Source organism: Epinephelus lanceolatus, chromosome 7 (assembly GCF_041903045.1).
Source record: "Epinephelus lanceolatus isolate andai-2023 chromosome 7, ASM4190304v1, whole genome shotgun sequence".
Classification (NCBI taxonomy): domain Eukaryota; kingdom Metazoa; phylum Chordata; class Actinopteri; order Perciformes; family Serranidae; genus Epinephelus; species Epinephelus lanceolatus.
In genome coordinates, this window is record NC_135740.1 from 23,881,897 (window position 1) to 23,903,243 (window position 21,347).

General features: G+C 42.1%; 1 protein-coding gene and 3 pseudogenes across 17 annotated transcripts in view; all 4 read left to right on the forward strand.

The window, feature by feature from the left end:
- Nucleotides 1-21,347, forward strand: part of LOC117260979 (protocadherin alpha-C2-like) — a 198,071-nt gene that overhangs the window by 96,300 nt on the left and 80,424 nt on the right. The window contains exon 1 of one of the 14 annotated variants that reach the window (XM_033633144.2): nt 11,441-13,951. The exons of 12 other annotated variants lie outside the window; for them this stretch is intronic. In XM_033633144.2, coding sequence (XP_033489035.2) covers nt 11,561-13,951 — 2,391 coding nt within the window. In that variant the 5' untranslated portion in view covers nt 11,441-11,560. Of the gene's footprint in view, nt 1-11,440; nt 13,952-18,568; nt 21,068-21,347 lie in introns of those variants that run through there. One more of the 14 variants, XM_078169344.1, reaches the window with a different exon arrangement.
- LOC144463817 (protocadherin alpha-8 pseudogene) lies at nt 566-3,468 on the forward strand (annotated as a pseudogene). The gene has a single exon (XR_013491812.1). The product of XR_013491812.1 is annotated as a protocadherin alpha-8 pseudogene (transcript).
- On the forward strand, nt 4,040-7,362 carry LOC117261397 (protocadherin alpha-8 pseudogene; annotated as a pseudogene). The gene has a single exon (XR_013491806.1). The product of XR_013491806.1 is annotated as a protocadherin alpha-8 pseudogene (transcript).
- LOC117260983 (protocadherin alpha-9 pseudogene) lies at nt 7,495-10,207 on the forward strand (annotated as a pseudogene). Its single transcript, XR_013491814.1, has one exon. The product of XR_013491814.1 is annotated as a protocadherin alpha-9 pseudogene (transcript).

The following is a 21,347-nucleotide window of genomic DNA, read 5'->3' on the forward strand; positions in this document are numbered from 1 at the left end:
TGACCTTTTGCATCTGACATCGTCTAAAACATGTAAACCAGTCCTTACAATCTAAATGCAGTATCGCTGTCCATGGTGCCGAAGAGGGGAAGCGTAAACCCGAAATGAAACTTGTGCTGGTATTGCTGGGGGGTTTTTTAACATAGAAAGAAAGGTTGATTTCATACCTCTTGACCATAATTAACAACAATACTGCATTGCAATTCATACATTATGTTTTTTGATCAGTTGCCAATTGTCACTTTCATCATTTCTTCTTTGACAATTGCGCTGATACACAGAGTTCGCTGCTTGGGGCGCAGAGTATGCATCATAGATTTGATAGTTGATTGCAATATAAGAGACTCATTTTCCAATATCTTCTTAAATATTCTTAGGTATTTGTCTTATTTTCCTGCCAATTCTTTCAGTTCGCTTAATGGCGTTTAGTCTGAGAATATCAACAAAGACCCTGTGAGGGCTATGGCATTAACGGCGTATTTAAAATAATTGCCTGGATTACATTTTAGTTAAAGGGATGCGCATGCCAACCACAAACAGATGAGATGACCCTCACTTAGAAATAACGAAATACATGATTGCAAATACATAATTGGGAAATACAGAAAACATTGCTTTGTACCAAATATGACGACCAGTTTGTTAAGTATTTTTCAAAGAATATAACCTAATATTTTCTGTCTTTCTGTTCATGTTAACATTGGCCATGTTTTTATGCTGAGCATCAACTGAGAGATGGTGTGTGCAATGTTAGACTGTTTTTTTTCCTGTCTTGTGATGTAATTGGTCCACAAGGCCATAAGGGGGCGCTGTAGACCATAACACAGACACTACTTTATTCAAATCCCGAGGCCCCTCCTCGATGAGGAGCGTGATGATGTCTTGTTGGGCTGTGACACAAAGAGACGCAGAAGCACACAGAGGAGGCTGAGACGTTTTCTGCATTGTGGATAAATTAGAAGAAAAGGAAACACAGTTTGGGTCAACACTCGACATCCATTGGACTTTTTCTATGTTGGATTCACGTCGGATTGGATTATGACTTCGATTAACAGGAGTCCTGTGGTGGCATACGTGTTATTTGTTCTGCTGGATTGTTATTGGGAAGCGGTGTACGGGCAGCTCTCCTACTCCATATCAGAGGAGGTGAATCCGGGGACTTCTGTAGGAAATATAGCCAAGGATCTAAATCTCAGTGTCGATGATCTGGAGTCTCGTATGTTTCAGATTGTTGCCGGATCAAACAAAAAGATTTTCGAGGTAAACCTGAAGACTGGTGTTCTCTTTGTCAGTGATAGAATAGACAGAGAGGAGCTCTGTGCGAAGGCAACGAAATGCACAGTGAGTGTAGAGGCTGTGATAAATGCTCCACTGAAGCTTTATCGTTTAGAAATAAATATTCTCGATGTTAATGACAATTCTCCGTCTTTCACTGCTAAATCGCAAAGTATTGAAATAGCAGAAAACACACTGTCTGGGACTAAATTTCTTGTGCTGTCCGCCTATGACGCTGATGTTGGAAAAAATGGTATCAATACATACAAACTAATTCAGAATGACCATTTTTCTTTATCGGTGAACAAAGGAGATACTGTGTCCTCTGAGCTAGTCCTCCAGAAACCTTTAGACCGAGAGAAACAGTCTGTAATTAAACTCACATTGACTGCTGTAGACGGAGGGACACCTCCGAAATCCGGAACATCACAGATCATAATCAATGTCTTAGACGTTAATGATAACTTCCCAGCATTTACCAAACCGTTGTATAAAACAAGTATTACTGAGAATGTTCCGGTTGGGACATCCGTAATAACAGTAACAGCAACAGACGCTGATGAAGGGCCAAACGGGGAGATTTCATATTCATTTAGCAGCAAAGATCAGGACCATGTTTTGGAAATATTCCAAATTGATGAGCTCACAGGTTTAATAACTGTTAAAGGAAAGATTGACTTTGAAGAGCACCCGGCTTTTGAAATCCGCGTGCAAGCTAGTGACAAAGGCTCTCCTCCAATGGCAGCACAGTGCAAAATACTAATAGAGGTGTTGGATTTAAATGACAATACTCCTGAGATATCTGTGACATCACTAATCAACAGAGTGAAAGAAGATGCAAAAATAGGCACTGCTGTTGCACTTGTGTCAGTTCTGGACCGAGATGGAGGTAAAAATGGAGCAGTTCATTGCGATATTAAAAATGACAGCCCCTTTAAATTGGAAACAAATTATAAAAACTATTACTCTTTGGTAGTAGACGGACAACTAGACAGAGAGAGTGCTTCACATTATAATGTCACCATCATAGCTACAGATGATGGAACCCCTGCTCTCACCAGCACCAGTGATCTCACGGTTTATATTTCTGATGTCAATGATAACTCGCCTCGTTTCTCAGACACTGTGGTCAATGTGTATTTAAAAGAGAACAGTCCTGTTGGAGCGATGCTGAAAAGAGTTTCTGCTGTTGATGCAGACACTGATCAAAATGCACAGGTGAGCTATTCAATTGTAGAAAGTAACAGTAACTCACTGCCGTTATCTACAATGTTGAACATCAACTCAGAGACTGGAGATATAGTCAGCCTGCAGTCTTTTAACTATGAGGAGTTGAAAACATTTCAGTTTAAAGTTCAGGCCACAGACTCTGGTGTTCCTCCGCTCAGCAGCAACGTGACTGTCAACGTTTTAATCCTGGATGAAAATGACAATAATCCAACAATTCTCGCGCCATATTCTGAGCACGGCTCCGTTAACAGTGAGAGCATCCCCTATTCTGCTGAAGCGGGATACTTTGTGGCAAAGATCAGGGCTGTAGACGCAGACTCTGGATACAATGCGCTGCTCTCTTATCACCTCTCTGAGCCCAAAGGAAACAACCTCTTCCGCATCGGAACCAGCACCGGAGAAATCAGGACTAAGAGGAGAATGAGTGACAATGACCTGAAAACTCACCCCTTGGTGGTGTTGGTGTCTGATAACGGAGAACCCTCCCTGTCAGCTACTGTGTCTATTGAGGTGGTGGTGGTCGAGAGCACAGCTGACATCCAGACTCAGTTCAGACATGTGCCCATAAAGGAGGACAGCTTCTCTGCTTTGAACCTCTATCTGCTGATCGCCATTGTGTCGGTGTCAGTCATCTTTCTGCTCAGCCTCATCAGTTTAATAGCTGTCAAATGCCACAGGACAGACGGCACTTTCAGCAGGTACAGCGCCCCAGTGATCACCACCCACCCTGACGGGAGCTGGTCTTACTCCAAAGCTACTCAGCAGTATGACGTGTGTTTCAGCTCAGACACACTCAAGAGTGACGTAGTGGTTTTCCCCGCACCGTTTCCGCCTGTAGATGCGGAGCTGATCAGTATTAACGGAGGAGACACTTTTACCAGAACTCAGACTTTACCCAACAAAGAAAAGGTAAGAGATTTAACACATAAAGTACTCGTTGCTACACCGTTCCTTTGTAGATAATTTGTTACAATATGGTGCCGTTTCATTCACGTCATTTTAAAGAGAGACTTGTGCTATATAACCATCAAGAAATTGCAATACTTTTTACATACACTGTAGCTTGCTGTTCATTAGTTTTAGTCGATTTGGCTGCTGACTAGTATACTCTGTGTGACTTGCTATCCGTGGTGCTGAACTCAACTTGAAGACTTTCAATTTCCTTAAGATGATGCAAAACGAGTGTTTTTCAATATACTGACACGTGTTTGGTTACAACTCTTCAACAATATGTGAGTGAATTCATAATTTATCTTCTAGAGAACTTTTGATATAATCATTACATGCACTTTGACGTTCAGATGGAAAAATCACAGATGGGTTTTCAGTATTCAGCACATGCTGTGAAGCATTTGCTTGAAATTTCAGGTAATTTCTTAAGGATGTTGTTTTTGAACACTTAAGTCATTATTGTGAATTTGGGTTATCAGTGTTTTAAAAGTTTTTCTCTATCATTTGATGTTTCAATTTTTGCATTGCCTCATGTTTAAAGAGAATCGAGTATGTACACATTTCTGATGTGATGAAATTCGATGTAGCATGTAATTATGACGTATGTCCACATGGGGACACTATAGACCATCACATTTGGACGATTTGTGTCATGGCTCAGGGCTCCTCCCAGAGTCAGCGGATGATGCATCTGTGGGCTTTGTTTCAAAGAGACGTCGGACGACAAAGAACGGTCGTCTTGCTTGCTCGTGGAAATGCCAAAATAATTGGTTGGAATACTTCTTCCTTGATTTTGATCTTGTGGTCGTTGTAACATGTTGTTCTAGTTTGCCCATATGTTCCTACTCGATGCGTGGAATAATGCATTTGCCGAGCAGACGGAGCTGTATGTGGATATATCTCCTGTTCGTGCTGCTGGATTGTTACTGGGAAGCGGTGTCTGGGCAGCTCTCTTACTCCGTCTCAGAGGAGGTGAATCTGGGGACTGTTGTCGGAAATATCGCCAAAGATCTCAACATCAATGTCCAGGATTTGGAGTCCCGCATGTTTCAGATCGTTGCGGGATCAAAGAGAAGATATTTCGAGGTAAATCTAAAGACTGGTGTCCTGTATGTTAATGAGAGGATAGATCGAGAGGAACTCTGCGGCAACGAACAGAAATGTTCCCTCAGTGTAGAAGCAGTGATTAATAACCCTTTAAAACTGTACCGGATCGAAATTGTCATCTTAGATGTGAATGACAATTCCCCGTCATTTCTGAGCTCGTCACAGGTAATCAACATTACAGAGAACACAGCAGCAGGAGCTAAATTTCTATTAAAACGGGCTCACGATGCAGACGTCGGTAAAAATGCTGTTAACAGCTACAAGCTGAGCCAAAATGAACACTTCTCTCTCGTCACACATAAAGGAGAGAGTGTAACTGTAGAATTACAGCTTCAGAAAGTTTTAGACAGAGAAAAGCAGTCTGTGATCCGACTCACACTGACTGCTATTGATGGAGGAACTCCTGCTAAATCTGGCAGCATGACTATTATAGTGAATGTGTTGGACATCAATGATAATCCTCCTGTATTCAGTCAAGCTCTCTACAAAGCCAGTGTGTATGAAAATACAAAAATAGGCACATCCATAATAACATTAAATGCTACTGATCTGGATGTAGGTCCAAACGGACAAATATCGTATTCTATTATTGAAATAGACCGGGGGAAACAGACTGATCTGTTTGCTATAGATGAAAAAATTGGAACTGTGACAAATAAAAAGAATATCGACTTTGAAGAAAATAATGCTTTTGAGATTCGAGTACAAGCCAGTGATGGAGCAGTTTTTCCCATGACCTCACATGCCAAATTACTGATTGAAGTTTTAGACGTCAATGACAATGCCCCTGAAATTTCAGTTACATCACTATTAAATGCAGTCAAAGAGGATGCGTCCATTGGCACCGCCATTGCACTAGTTTCAGTATCTGATAAAGACGGGGGTAAAAATGCGATGGTGAACTGTAAAATCTCCAATAATGTTCCGTTCAAATTGGAATCAAATTATAAGAATTACTACTCGTTGGTGGTGGACGGTCCTCTGGACAGAGAAAGCTCAGCTGAATACAACATCAGCATCACTGCTACTGATGAGGGCAGCCCACCTCTCTCCAGCACGAGCGTCATTAATGTCCACGTCTCAGATGTCAATGATAACAAACCTCTATTCACAGAAAACATAATCAATGTCTTTGTGAAAGAAAACAGTCCAGTAGGAGCAGTTTTAAAAACTGTTTCAGCAATCGATGCTGACGTCGATCAGAATGGTCAGGTGAGCTATTCAGTTTTACAAAGTAACAGTAACTCACTGCCGTTATCTACAATGGTGAACATCAACTCAGAGACTGGAGATATAGTCAGCCTGCAGTCTTTCAACTATGAGGAGTTGAAAACGTTTCAGTTTAAAGTTCAGGCCACAGACTCTGGTGTTCCTCCGCTCAGCAGCAACGTGACTGTCAACGTTTTTATTCTGGATGAAAATGACAATAATCCAACAATTCTCGCGCCATATTCTGAGCACGGCTCCGTTAACAGTGAGAGCATCCCCTATTCTGCTGAAGCGGGATACTTTGTGGCAAAGATCAGGGCTGTAGACGCAGACTCTGGATACAATGCGCTGCTCTCTTATCACCTCTCTGAGCCCAAAGGAAACAACCTCTTCCGCATCGGAACCAGCACCGGAGAAATCAGGACTAAGAGGAGAATGAGTGACAATGACCTGAAAACTCACCCCTTGGTGGTGTTGGTGTCTGATAACGGAGAACCCTCCCTGTCAGCTACTGTGTCTATTGAGGTGGTGGTGGTTGAGAGCACAGCTGACATCCAGACTCAGTTCAGACATGTGCCCATAAAGGAGGACAGCTTCTCTGCGCTGAACCTGTATCTGCTGATCGCCATTGTGTCGGTGTCAGTCATCTTTCTGCTCAGCCTCATCAGTTTAATAGCTGTCAAATGCCACAGGACAGACGGCACTTTCAGCAGGTACAGCGCCCCAATGATCACCACCCACCCTGACGGGAGCTGGTCTTACTCCAAAGCTACTCAGCAGTATGACGTGTGTTTCAGCTCAGACACACTCAAGAGTGACGTCGTCGTTTTCCCCGCACCGTTTCCGCCTGTAGATGCTGAGCTGATCAGTATTAACGGAGGAGACACTTTTACCAGAACTCAGACTTTACCCAACAAAGAAAAGGTAAGAGTTTAAATACATTAAGTGCTTTTTGCTGCACCCTTTCTATGCAGAGTAAGACACAATATGGTGCAATTTATTTACGATATTTGAGAGATTGTTTCCACTTAGTGGTCAAGAAACCGCCATACTATTCACACGGACTAAATGGTGGTATCAAATAAAAATAATCAAGGTAATTAAGTTCTGTAGTTTGACATTGTAGAATGAAGCTTGCTATTCATTGGTTGATGTTTTCCAACTTTCAGTCATGTCTGGTCGTGATTCGCATCCTTTGTGTGAGTCGCTCTCTGTGGTGCTGAACTTAAGTTTGTTAAGCTTTAAATTACCAAAACACGATACAAAACAAAACTTTGTTTAGGTGGACAGTGTTTGCAAATATATGTATCCATATGATTGGCAACAACTGTTGGACAACATGTTTAAGATTTTATCATTTATGCTCAGAAAAAACTTTTAGTGAAACCTTTGCATTGACTTTTCTCTTTGGATCCAAAAAAAAGAGAAAAAAAAGAAAAGAAAACCTTAAAATCTATTTCTGTATTTACAATGATAACAATAATAACAATAATACATACATATATGAAAATAAATACAATTTAAATAATAAAAAAAATAAATAAATAAAAGGACTATCACGACTCTGAGGCCCTTGATTTAATTTTCCGTTACTTTCCAAAAACCAGCTGTATTGCGAATAACACTTCAGTCATGTTTTGTTAATTTCAGATATGAGTAGACTGAACATTTGTCTTTGTGATTTTACTTTTTGACTTTTGCAACTGCTTCATGTTTAAGGAGAATTCAGAACGAATATGTCCTTCCAGTGTTATTTTGTTTTATGTACAGTAGTATGTACTTATGACGTATGTCCACATGGGGACACTATAGACCATCACATTTGGACGGTTTCTTTATTAGCTCAGGGCTCCTCCCAGAGTCAGCGGATGATGCATCTGTGGGCTTTGTTACAAAGAGACGTCGGGCTACAAAGAACGGTCGTCTTGTTTGCTCGTGAAAATGAAATACTTGCTCGGAATACTTCTTCCTTGATTTTGATCTCCTCGAGGTTGTAACATATTGCTCAGATTTGCCTCCATGCTCCTTCTCGATGTGTGGAATAATGGATTTGCCGAGCAGAAGGAGCTGTGTGTGGATATATCTCCTCTTCGTGCTGCTGGATTGTTACTGGGAAGCGGTGTCTGGGCAGCTCTCTTACTCCGTCTCAGAGGAGGTGAATCTGGGGACTGTTGTCGGAAATATCGCCAAAGATCTCAACATCAATGTCCAGGATTTGGAGTCCCGCATGTTTCAGATCGTTGCTGGATCAAAGAGAAAATATTTCGAGGTAAATCTAAAGACTGGTGTCCTGTATGTTAATGAGAGGATAGATCGAGAGGAACTCTGCGGCGATGAACCAAAATGTTCCCTCAGTGTAGAAGCAGTGATTAATAACCCTTTAAAACTGTACCGGATTGAAATTATAATCTTAGATGTGAATGACAATTCCCCGTCATTTCTGAGCCCGTCACAGGTATTCAACATTACAGAGAACACAGCAGCAGGAGCTAAATTCCCTCTGCATCCTGCTGACGACGCAGACGTCGGTAAAAATACTGTTAACAGCTACAAGCTGAGCCAAAATGAGCACTTCTCTCTCGTCACACATAAAGGAGAGAGTGTAGTCCCCGAATTATTACTCCAGAAAGTTTTAGACAGAGAAAAACAGTCTGTGATCCGACTCACACTGACTGCCATTGATGGAGGAACTCCTGCTAAATCTGGCAGCATGACTATAATGGTAAATGTGTTGGACATTAATGATAATCCTCCTGTATTCAGTCAAACTCTGTATAAAGCCAGTGTGTATGAAAATGCAAAAGTAGGCACATCCATAATAACACTAAATGCTACTGATCTGGATGCAGATCAAAATGGACAAGTCTTGTATTCACTCAGTAAAGTAGGCAGAGGGAAACAACCTGATCTTTTTACTATAGATGAAAAAACTGGAACTGTAACAAATAAAAAGAATATCGACTTTGAAGAAAATAATGCTTTTGAGATTCGAGTACAAGCCAGTGATGGAGCTGTTTTCCCTATGACCTCACATGTCAAATTATTGATTGAAGTTTTAGACGTCAATGACAATGCCCCTGAAATTTCAGTTACATCACTATTAAATGCAGTCAAAGAGGATGCGTCCATTGGCACCGCCATTGCACTAGTTTCAGTATCTGATAAAGACGGAGGTAAAAATGCGATGGTGAACTGTAAAATCTCCAATAATGTTCCGTTCAAATTGGAGTCAAATTATAAGAATTACTACTCGTTGGTGGTGGACGGTCCTCTGGACAGAGAAAGCTCAGCTGAATACAACATCAGCATCACTGCTACTGATGAGGGCAGCCCACCTCTCTCCAGCACGAGCGTCATTAATGTCCACGTCTCAGATGTGAATGATAACAAACCTCTATTCACAGAAAACATAATCAATGTCTTTGTGAAAGAAAACAGTCCAGTAGGAGCAGTTTTAAAAACTGTTTCAGCAATCGATGCTGACGTCGATCAGAATGGTCAGGTGAGCTATTCAGTTTTACAAAGTAACAGTAACTCACTGCCGTTATCTACAATGGTGAACATCAACTCAGAGACTGGAGATATAGTCAGCCTGCAGTCTTTCAACTATGAGGAGTTGAAAACGTTTCAGTTTAAAGTTCAGGCCACAGACTCTGGTGTTCCTCCGCTCAGCAGCAACGTGACTGTCAACGTTTTTATTCTGGATGAAAATGACAATAATCCAACAATTCTCGCGCCATATTCTGAGCACGGCTCCGTTAACAGTGAGAGCATCCCCTATTCTGCTGAAGCGGGATACTTTGTGGCAAAGATCAGGGCTGTAGACGCAGACTCTGGATACAATGCGCTGCTCTCTTATCACCTCTCTGAGCCCAAAGGAAACAACCTCTTCCGCATCGGAACCAGCACCGGAGAAATCAGGACGAAGAGGAGAATGAGTGACAATGACCTGAAAACTCACCCCTTGGTGGTGTTGGTGTCTGATAACGGAGAACCCTCCCTGTCAGCTACTGTGTCTATTGAGGTGGTGGTGGTCGAGAGCACAGCTGACATCCAGACTCAGTTCAGACATGTGCCCATAAAGGAGGACAGCTTCTCTGCGCTGAACCTCTATCTGCTGATCGCCATTGTGTCGGTGTCAGTCATCTTTCTGCTCAGCCTTATCAGTTTAATAGCTGTCAAATGCCACAGGACAGACGGCACTTTCAGCAGGTACAGCGCCCCAATGATCACCACCCACCCTGACGGGAGCTGGTCTTACTCCAAAGCTACTCAGCAGTATGACGTGTGTTTCAGCTCAGACACACTCAAGAGTGACGTCGTCGTTTTCCCCGCACCGTTTCCGCCTGTAGATGCGGAGCTGATCAGTATTAACGGAGGAGACACTTTTACCAGAACTCAGACTTTACCTAACAAAGAAAAGGTAAGAGTTTAAACTCAATTATTTTCTTCTGTCGAGCTGTGGTGTCCGCTATTACATTGCAATTTAAAAAGAAATTCAACACGAGTACTTATGTTCGGTTTGAATTCCTCTTAGTGTCACATATCCTAGTTTTTTAGGCAGAGGCATGTTCCCATATGTCATTATATATCAAAGCTGCCTATAAAGTGTCACCACATAAAACCTCACTACTGTTTTAAAAGCCTTCACATTTAAAATCAAATTCATGTGTACAGCTTTACAAATATCGTGGAAGAAGACGTTACTTTTGTCATCATGCGTCAGTGGAAGTATTTTTTTTTTTTTATCATCTCATTACCTCCTATAATCATATCCTACCATCATGTGATACGTCACTTGAGTCTAGAGAGAACATTTTAGAGGATAAATCAATTGCAATTTTGAGGAACATGAGTGGCATTCGTGCCGCGTACTTTGATGAGTGTCAAATGGTTTTTAAACTCACTGTAAAATAGATAAATGTCGCCCTTCACTTTAAGAATACTCTACAACATAGATGTCACGTTGCTGTCAGGTAAACCAAATTGTAAAGATTCGTAGGACTATGCACTACTTTCCTCTATGACAATGCAAAAATGTTGCTGTTCTGGTGCTGAATTCAAGTTTTGGATGCAAGTATAACGCATAAAAAGTAGAGTAAAAAGAGAAGAAGTGTGTCGTAATGATAATGTATATGTTGGCTGAGTTGTGAATCCTTATGCTGTTATTATGTATCAGAATATTCATGAATATTGGGTGTGGAAAGTCGAGGACGATGTGCCTTACTGTCTAAATATGCTGTACTGTTTGTCAAGAGGGTGAAACAATTCACTGCTTTGTGTTATTCCTCGTAATTTAATGTACTTCGGATCAACTATGTTATAAGCAGGCGAAGACAGACTGCTTCGTCTCGGGTGTGCTTTGAATACCACGCTGCAGCAGCATGATGATGCTCTATCCATGGATCTGAAAGTACGTGGCGATTACAAGTTCTAAGGGCCTGATAGCCCACTCAGTAATGAAGAGGCTGTCATTCTTGTCTATTACCAACAGGAATCATTTATAATGAAGCTATGCCTGGCTGTGATTATTTCAATGCATTGTAGTAATATGAAATGGCCATGAGGCGACACTATAGACCGTAACACCGTCAGGAGGTTGCTGGTGAGTCGATGCCCCTCCCACATTAAAAGCGTCACCATGTATTGTCAGTGCTTTGTTAGAATGAGACGCAGGGCGAAGGAGGATGAACACAGAAAATATACTGGCGTGTAATTCGGTACTTCAAACGATCTTTTGGGCTTAATAAGCAAAAGGCGGGTTGACATAAGGATCTATGCTTTGTTCATGTCGTATGGAATTATGCATCTGTCGGGAAGAAAGACATCCATCGGGATATATCTAGTGCTTTTTGTCTTGGAGTATAACTGGGGAGCGGTATCGGGGCAGCTCTCCTATTCCGTGTCAGAGGAGGTAAACCCGGGGACTTCTGTTGGAAATCTCGCAAAGGATCTTAATCTCAATGTGCAGGATTTGGAGTCACGTATGTTTCAGATCGTTGCTGGTTCAAAGAGGAAATATTTCGATGTAAATCTGAAGACAGGCTTTCTGTATGTCAGTGAAAGGATAGATAGAGAGGAGCTGTGTGCGAAAGCTGCAAAATGCACACTCAATGTCGAGGCTGTGATTAATAATCCACTGAAGCTTTACCGGATTGAAGTTAATATCCTTGATGTAAATGATAACTCACCCTCTTTCAGTGCCAAATCACAAACCATCGACATAGCAGAGAGCATATTGCCGGGTGCTACATTCCCCGTGCTGTCGGCCTACGACGCCGATGTAGGGAAAAATAGTATTAATACATACAAACTAAACCCCAATGAATATTTCTCTTTATCAGCGCACAAGGGAGAGAGTGTGTCAGCCGAGTTAGTTCTTCAGAAAGCATTAGATCGAGAAAAACAGGCTTTAATTAAGCTCACACTAACCGCTGTAGACGGAGGAACACCTCCTAAATCAGGCACGTCCGAAATCATAATTAATGTCTTGGATATAAACGATAACATCCCGACTTTTAGCAAAACATTGTATAAAACAAGTATTAGAGAAAATGCACCTCTTGGCACTACAGTGCTAACAGTGACTGCAACTGACGCTGACGAGGGGCCAAACAAAGACATTGTCTATTTATTAAATTCAAAGGATCAGGACCATGTTTTGGACATGTTTGAAATTGATTCAGAAACAGGAATAATCACCGTTAAAGGCAAAATTGACTTTGAAATAACTCCTGCTTTTGAAATCCGTGTGCAAGCTGCTGACAAAGGCCAGCCTCCATTAACAGCACAGTGTAAAGTGCTAGTGGAGGTGGTGGACCTGAATGACAATGCCCCTGACATCACAGTGACGTCACTGCTAAGTACAGTGAAGGAGGACGCTGAAATTGGTACTGCCATTGCACTTGTTTCAGTTCTTGACAGAGATGGGGGCAAAAACGGTGAAGTCACATGTGAGATATTGAATTCAGTGCCTTTTAAATTAGAGACGAATTATAAAAATTATTATTCTTTAGTCACTGGTGGAGCTCTAGACAGAGAACTCCTTTCCCACTACAATATCACAATCAAAGCTACAGATGAAGGTAAGCCTCCTCTCTCTACTACCAGTGTGGTTATTATTCAGGTTTCTGATGTGAATGACAACAAACCCCGTTTTTCAGAGACTGCAATCAGTATGTATGTAAAAGAAAACAGTCCAGTTGGGACTGTTTTGAAAGCAGTATCTGCAACTGATGCTGATGTCAGTAAAAATGGTCAGGTGAGTTATTCATTAGTCAGAGATAATAACTTAGCACCATCATTTGCACTGGTAAACATCAACTCGGAGACTGGAGATATAGTCAGCCTGCAGTCTTTTAACTATGAGGAGTTGAAAACATTTCAGTTTAAAGTTCAGGCCACAGACTCTGGTGTTCCTCCGCTCAGCAGCAACGTGACTGTCAATGTTTTTATTCTGGATGAAAATGACAATAATCCAACAATTCTCGCGCCATATTCTGAGCATGGCTCCGTTAACAGTGAGAGCATCCCCTATTCTGCTGAAGCGGGATACTTTGTGGCAAAGATCAGGGCTGTAGACGCAGACTCTGGATACAATGCGCTGCTCTCTTATCACCTCTCTGAGCCCAAAGGAAACAACCTCTTCCGCATCGGAACCAGCACCGGAGAAATCAGGACTAAGAGGAGAATGAGTGACAATGACCTGAAAACTCACCCCTTGGTGGTGTTGGTGTCTGATAACGGAGAACCCTCCCTGTCAGCTACTGTGTCTATTGAGGTGGTGGTGGTTGAGAGCACAGCTGACATCCAGACTCAGTTCAGACATGTGCCCATAAAGGAGGACAGCTTCTCTGCGCTGAACCTGTATCTGCTGATCGCCATTGTGTCGGTGTCAGTCATCTTTCTGCTCAGCCTCATCAGTTTAATAGCTGTCAAATGCCACAGGACAGACGGCACTTTCAGCAGGTACAGCGCCCCAATGATCACCACCCACCCTGACGGGAGCTGGTCTTACTCCAAAGCTACTCAGCAGTATGACGTGTGTTTCAGCTCAGACACACTCAAGAGTGACGTAGTGGTTTTCCCCGCACCGTTTCCACCTGTAGATGCTGAGCTGATAAGTATTAATGGAGGAGACACTTTTACCAGAACTCAGACTTTACCCAACAAAGAAAAGGTAAGAACATTGGCATTAAGTACATCTCTACTGCTCTTCATTGACACTGAAAATACACTTGTTGCTTAAACGGCTTTGTACTCCATAAGCAATGAGCTTTCATTTTAATTTGCTTAAAGTTTGGGTCAGTGAAAGCCTGTGAGGTTGCTGTTTTTTGTTGATCGAAGTCTTCTCATCATACATTGTGTTGTTGCCATCTCCCCTCTTTGGCTGCTTTCCCTGCTTGTGAAGTTGTATGTCGCTGTCCGTGGTGCTGAACATAAACCTCTAAGTGTGTTCTGCCTGCAATCCCTATGACATATGGAAAATATACTGTAAAGGTGCATTCCCTTATAAGTAGTTAGACATGCAGTATATTTTCAACTGTACATACTCATCAATATCTTTCCACTGAACACAGAGTGTGGACAAAGTGGTAGGCAAGATATGTTTGTAGCTTACTCTCTAATGGGTGTCTGGATCAATATCTTATTTTCTTGTTACAAAGTCCATGGTGTCTTAAAAAAATAATGTCAGCCCATGACTGTTCATGTCACTGTTAACCGATTCCATCTTTTATCCCTTCTTTTAACACTTCATTTGTTGTGGAGTGACTTTTGTAATTCATTTGTAAACATAATGCACAGAAATGGGAATCCCTTCAACCCATAACTTAGGATTTTCTGCTGCAAGTTTTAATATATTGCGAATATGATGCAAACTGTACCACATACAGTCACAGTGGGAAAAAAAACAGTTATGAACTAAAAACAACAATTAATCAATTTCAGGTTTAAAGATGCTGTGCTTCACTGTTATCAGACGTGTAGCTTTTATGTCGATGTTGAATATCTGTTAAAGGTAGTGTTCATTTCCATTATTTAATAAAGCAGTTTTACAGGTGATTGTTTATTGCAGTTACTTTGAATCCAACGTTTGTGGTGCTGCATAACGAGTGAGACTGTCCACATATTTTGAAATACATTGTGTTTTTGATGTATCCAAATCCTTGAAATAACTTTTAGAGCCATGTGTAACTAACTGGTGGTCAGCGTTTCTAAATGAGGAGTGGTATTTCACAGCCGTTTCATACCGTTTGCAGTTAATCAAAGTAACCACACAGTGACGCTATAGACCGTAACACAGAGAGAGTGATGCTCCTCCCAGAGTAAAAACGGAGTGACTGTGGATTTTCATCACAAAGAGACACGACAAGAGAAGGGAGGGCATAATGGAGTCTCCGTCTATAAGAACAAGAAAATCGAAATAGTGTTGGCGGAAATTTTAACACAGATCATCATTCAACGGCGGAAAACCCATTGTAGATTTATGCTTTGTTCTTCCTCGGCGGAATTATGCCTTTACCGAGCAGCAGGAGGTCTTTTGTTACATATCTGGTGCTGGTGCTGGTGGATTGTTTCTGGGAAGCGGCGTCTGGGCAGCTCTCCTACTCCGTGTCCGAGGAGGTAAACCCGGGGACTAATGTCGGAAATATCGCCAAGGATCTAAACCTCAATGTGCAAGATTTGGAGTCCCGTTTGTTTCAGGTTGTTGCAGGATCTAAGAGGAAATACTTCGAGGTAAATCTAAAGACCGGATTTATGTATGTCAATGAGAGGATAGACCGAGAGGAGCTTTGTGCAGATGAACCCAAATGCACTGTTAGCGTAGAGGCCGTTATAAACAACCCACTAAAGCTTTACCGAATAGAGATAGAAATCAAAGATGTGAATGACCACTCTCCGTCTTTTAACACTAAATCACAAGTGCTGGACATCGCAGAGAACACACTGCCTGGATTTAGATTCGCATTGTCGGAGGCAAGCGATGATGATGTGGGTAAAAATGGTGTTAGTGCGTATAAGCTCAGTCCAAACGAGTACTTCACTCTTGCAACACACAAAAGAGGGGAGAGTATATCTCCAGAGTTAGTGCTGCAGAAAGCCTTAGACCGTGAGAAAAAACCACACATGCAGCTCATGTTAACTGCGGTAGACGGAGGAACTCCACCAAATTCAGGCACATCAGAAATCGAAATAAATATACTAGATATTAATGATAACGCACCAATGTTCAGCAGCACTCTGTACAAAGTAAAAACGTTAGAAAATATCCCGATTGGTACGGCGATCTTCACCATAAATGCGACTGACGCTGATGAAGGCACAAACGGTGATATTGTATATTCTCTTCGTGATAAGGATCAGGATCATATTTTAGATATTTTCAAAATTGATCCTGACACGGGGATTATTTCAGTGAAAGGCAAAATCGATTATGAGGAAAGAAAAGCATTTGAGATCCGAGCAGAGGCCAGAGACAAAGCTCAGCCTCCCCTGTCTGCTCATAGCAAAGTGCTGGTAGAAGTAATTGATGTAAACGACAACGCTCCTGAAATCACTGTGACGTCACTGCTTAATACAGTGAATGAGGATGCTGATGTAGGTACTGCCATCGCACTTGTGTCCGTTCTCGACAGAGACAGTGGTAAAAATGGTGAGGTGAAATGTGAAATCTTAAATACAGTACCGTTCAAATTGGAGACGAACTATAAAAACTATTATTCTTTAGTAGTTGACGGACATTTGGACAGAGAGGTAACTCCTAAGTACAATGTGACAATTTCAGCTACTGATGAAGGGAGTCCTCCTCTGTCCAACATCAGTGTTATTAGTGTCCACGTTTCTGATGTCAATGACAATGCCCCATATTTCCCGGAACAGTTAATAAATATTTATGTGAAAGAAAACAGCAAAGTAGGGACGGTGATTAAAAGAGTGACTGCAACTGATGCTGACGTCAACAACAACGGCCACGTGAGCTACTCATTATTAGACAGTAATAGTAAATCTCTGCCCCTCCCCACAATGGTGAACATCAACTCAGAGACTGGAGATATAGTCAGCCTGCAGTCTTTTAACTATGAGGAGCTGAAAACGTTTCAGTTTAAAGTTCAGGCCACAGACTCTGGTGTTCCTCCGCTCAGCAGCAACGTGACTGTCAACGTTTTAATTCTGGATGAAAATGACAATAATCCAACAATTCTCGCGCCATATTCTGAGCACGGCTCCGTTAACAGTGAGAGCATCCCCTATTCTGCTGAAGCGGGATACTTTGTGGCAAAGATCAGGGCTGTAGACGCAGACTCTGGATACAATGCGCTGCTCTCTTATCACCTCTCTGAGCCCAAAGGAAACAACCTCTTCCGCATCGGAACCAGCACCGGAGAAATCAGGACTAAGAGGAGAATGAGTGACAATGACCTGAAAACTCACCCCTTGGTGGTGTTGGTGTCTGATAACGGAGAACCCTCCCTGTCAGCTACTGTGTCTATTGAGGTGGTGGTGGTTGAGAGCACAGCTGACATCCAGACTCAGTTCAGACATGTGCCCATAAAGGAAGACAGCTTCTCTGCGCTGAACCTCTATCTGCTGATCGCCATTGTGTCGGTGTCAGTCATCTTTCTGCTCAGCCTCATCAGTTTAATAGCTGTCAAATGCCACAGGACAGACGGCACTTTCAGCAGGTACAGCGCCCCAATGATCACCACCCACCCTGACGGGAGCTGGTCTTACTCCAAAGCTACTCAGCAGTATGACGTGTGTTTCAGCTCAGACACACTCAAGAGTGACGTAGTGGTTTTCCCCGCACCGTTTCCGCCTGTAGATGCTGAGCTGATCAGTATTAATGGAGGAGACACTTTTACCAGAACTCAGACTTTACCCAATGAAAAAAAGGTGAGTTGTGTTCAATTTTAGTATTAATCTAAAGAAGTGAATCATGTCTATCTTTGGGTTAACATAAACTGCGTATACTTATATATAGATATACTTATAATATTATCGACTCATAATTATTATCTAAAACCATAATATTCTATCGGTGTAACTCTGGTTCTTGTTTATTTTCTCTCTGCAATTTGAGACATGACTGTAACTGGTTTGATAGGCTTTTCCCCGGACTCGAAAGTTGGCGGGTGATTAATGAATATTGATTGTGTCAGCGATGGTTTATATGATGTAAGAGCGTTTTCATGACAACAAAGTAGATATCTTGTTACTGTGTTTTACGGTGTGTTGGATATAGAGCTCTGCAGTCACTTGAGTTGTGGCTCGACATGTATGTAAACTGCTTTAGGCCGCTGTCCATGGTGCTGCAAAGGTGAGTTTCTGTTCTCTGTATTGAGATATGGGTGCTGTCCGTGGTGATGATATTGTGTAGCGCACATTTTGCGGTTAATATTCCATATCGTAGTGTTAAAGAACTGAATAAAGACATTTGCCGTGTACAGATATTATCCCAGTGCATACTAACATCAATTTATCAAACTAGTATATATATATCTCACAGATAAAGATTCTTCTATTAACAGTCTAAAAGTTGAGCCCAAGTCTTCCAGTAACAACCCACACATTTTAGTTCATTATTCAGCATACATTTTCTCATTAATGCTGTTTATTGTAGCTTATACCAAACATCTCATTTTCTGCTTTGGGTTGTTTGTCTGTATACAAAAATGTCACGAGATGTCGCTGGAGACCATGCAAAAAATATTGTGCTCACCATCTAGAAACCCCTCCTCTACTTATGACAAAACAGAGAACGTCATCATCTGGTAGTGCTTTGTGAAAAATAGCGTACAGACGAGTGGAGCCCTGAAGAGAGAGGACACGAAGCGAGGATGGATACATAACAAGGATATTTTTCACTTTTCGTGGAGAGGCAGGAAACGGATTTGTTGCTTTTGCCGAAACAGCGATGGCAGCTCGGGAACAATGGGATATTATCTGGGGTGTGTTTTTCATTCTGCTTTGTCTCTGCGACTCCTCCGTGGCTCAGATATCCTACTCAGTTTCAGAGGAGGTGGACAAAGGGACCGCGGTGGGAAATCTCGCTAAGGATTTAAACCTCAGTGTGCAGCAACTCCAGTCCGCGGGTCTTCAGATTACCTCTGGGTATAAAAAGCGGTATTTTGACATAAATCGTGAATCTGGAGTTCTTTTCGTTAACGAGAGAATAGATCGGGAGGAGCTTTGTCCTAATACGGTAAAGTGCTCTTTAAATATAGAGGCCACGCTGAGTAACCCTCGCAGCCTCCATCGAATTGAAGTTGTTATCAATGATATTAACGACAATGATCCGTCTTTTCTGAAAGAAATAACGACAATAGATATGTCTGAATCTTCATATGTCGGAGAGAGGCATCCACTGCCGACAGCGCACGATGCAGACGTAGGTGCTAATTCGATTAAGACTTACAAATTGAATCCGAATGAGTATTTCTCTTTGGATATACAGAACATTGGAGACCAGAGTGTGTCTGCTGAGCTGGTGCTGCAGAAAGCTTTAGATCGAGAAAAGCAGGCTGTTATTGAACTCACTCTGACAGCGATAGATGGAGGAAAACCTCCCAAAACGGGGACTTTACAGATACAAGTTAATGTGCTGGATGTAAATGACAATTCTCCTGTGTTCAGTAAATCTCTTTACAAGGTCCAGGTTGTTGAAAATGCAAATATTGGCACAACGTTATTAACACTGACAGCTACTGATTTAGATGACGGTGTTAATAGTCAAATTATATACTCTTTCACAGAAACGGGTCGTGTAAACCCCAATGAAAAATTTGCCGTTAACGAAAATACTGGTGAAATTACTGTAAAAGGCAATATTGATTATGAGGAAAATCAAGCATACGAGATTCGTGTGCAGGCGCGAGATAGAGGCACTCCTCCTCGCAGTGCACATGGCAAGGTTTTAGTCGAAGTTATCGATGTCAATGACAATGCTCCAGAAATCTCGGTTTCATCACTGATGAGTCCAGTGAAAGAGGACGCTGAAATAGGCACAGCTGTTGCCATGGTGACTGTCACTGATAAAGATGGAGGCAAAAATGGTCAGACAAACTGTAAAATTACAGGTTCTGTGCCATTTAAGTTAAAATCTAACTATAAAAACTATTATTCGTTGTTAGTTGACGGGCCTCTGGACAGAGAGAGTGTTTCTCTGTTTAATGTGTCAATTACAGCTGCAGATGAAGGAACACCCTCTCTGTCGAGCACAAGCGTCATAACTGTTCAAGTTTCTGATGTTAATGACAATCCTCCTCGATTCCTGGAGCCTCTGATTAATGTTTATGTGAAAGAGAACACCCCGATTGGAACCACTATTCATACACTGACGACATTAGATTCAGATTTGAATGAAAACGCAAAAGCAACGTACCACTTAATAAACAATTCCCCAAAGACCACACAGATAGCTTCAATGGTGAACATCAACTCAGAGACTGGAGATATAGTCAGCCTGCAGTCTTTTAACTATGAGGAGTTAAAAACGTTTCAGTTTAAAGTTCAGGCCACAGACTCTGGTGTTCCTCCGCTCAGCAGCAACGTGACTGTCAACGTTTTAATCCTGGATGAAAATGACAATAATCCAACAATTCTCGCGCCATATTCTGAGCACGGCTCCGTTAACAGTGAGAGCATCCCCTATTCCGCTGAAGCGGGATACTTTGTGGCAAAGATCAGGGCTGTAGACGCAGACTCTGGATACAATGCGCTGCTCTCTTATCACCTCTCTGAGCCCAAAGGAAACAACCTCTTCCGCATCGGAACCAGCACCGGAGAAATCAGGACGAAGAGGAGAATGAGTGACAATGACCTGAAAACTCACCCCTTGGTGGTGTTGGTGTCTGATAACGGAGAACCCTCCCTGTCAGCTACTGTGTCTATTGAGGTGGTGGTGGTTGAGAGCACAGCTGAAATCCAGACTCAGTTCAGACATGTGCCCATAAAGGAGGACAGCTTCTCTGCGCTGAACCTCTATCTGCTGATCGCCATTGTGTCGGTGTCAGTCATCTTTCTGCTCAGCCTCATCAGTTTAATAGCTGTCAAATGCCACAGGACAGACGGCACTTTCAGCAGGTACAGCGCCCCAATGATCACCACCCACCCTGACGGGAGCTGGTCTTACTCCAAAGCTACTCAGCAGTATGACGTGTGTTTCAGCTCAGACACACTCAAGAGTGACGTAGTGGTTTTCCCTGCACCGTTTCCGCCTGTAGATGCGGAGCTGATAAGTATAAACGGAGGAGACACTTTTACCAGAACTCAGACTTTACCTAACAAAGAAAAGGTGAGTTGTGCTTAATATCACTATTAATCTTAAGGAGCGAATCATGTCTACCTTTGGGTTAACATAATCAGCATATATTTACATACAGAGATACTTATCATGTTGTCTATATTATCTACTTATAATAATCATCTGAAACCATACTAATCTGTGGGTGTAACTCTGGCACTTGTTTCTTTTCCCTCTGCAGTGTAACTGGTTTGATTCGTTTTTCTGCGGACTAGAAAGTTGGCGGGTGACTTAATGAAAGTTAACTGTGTCAGCGATGGTTTCTATGATG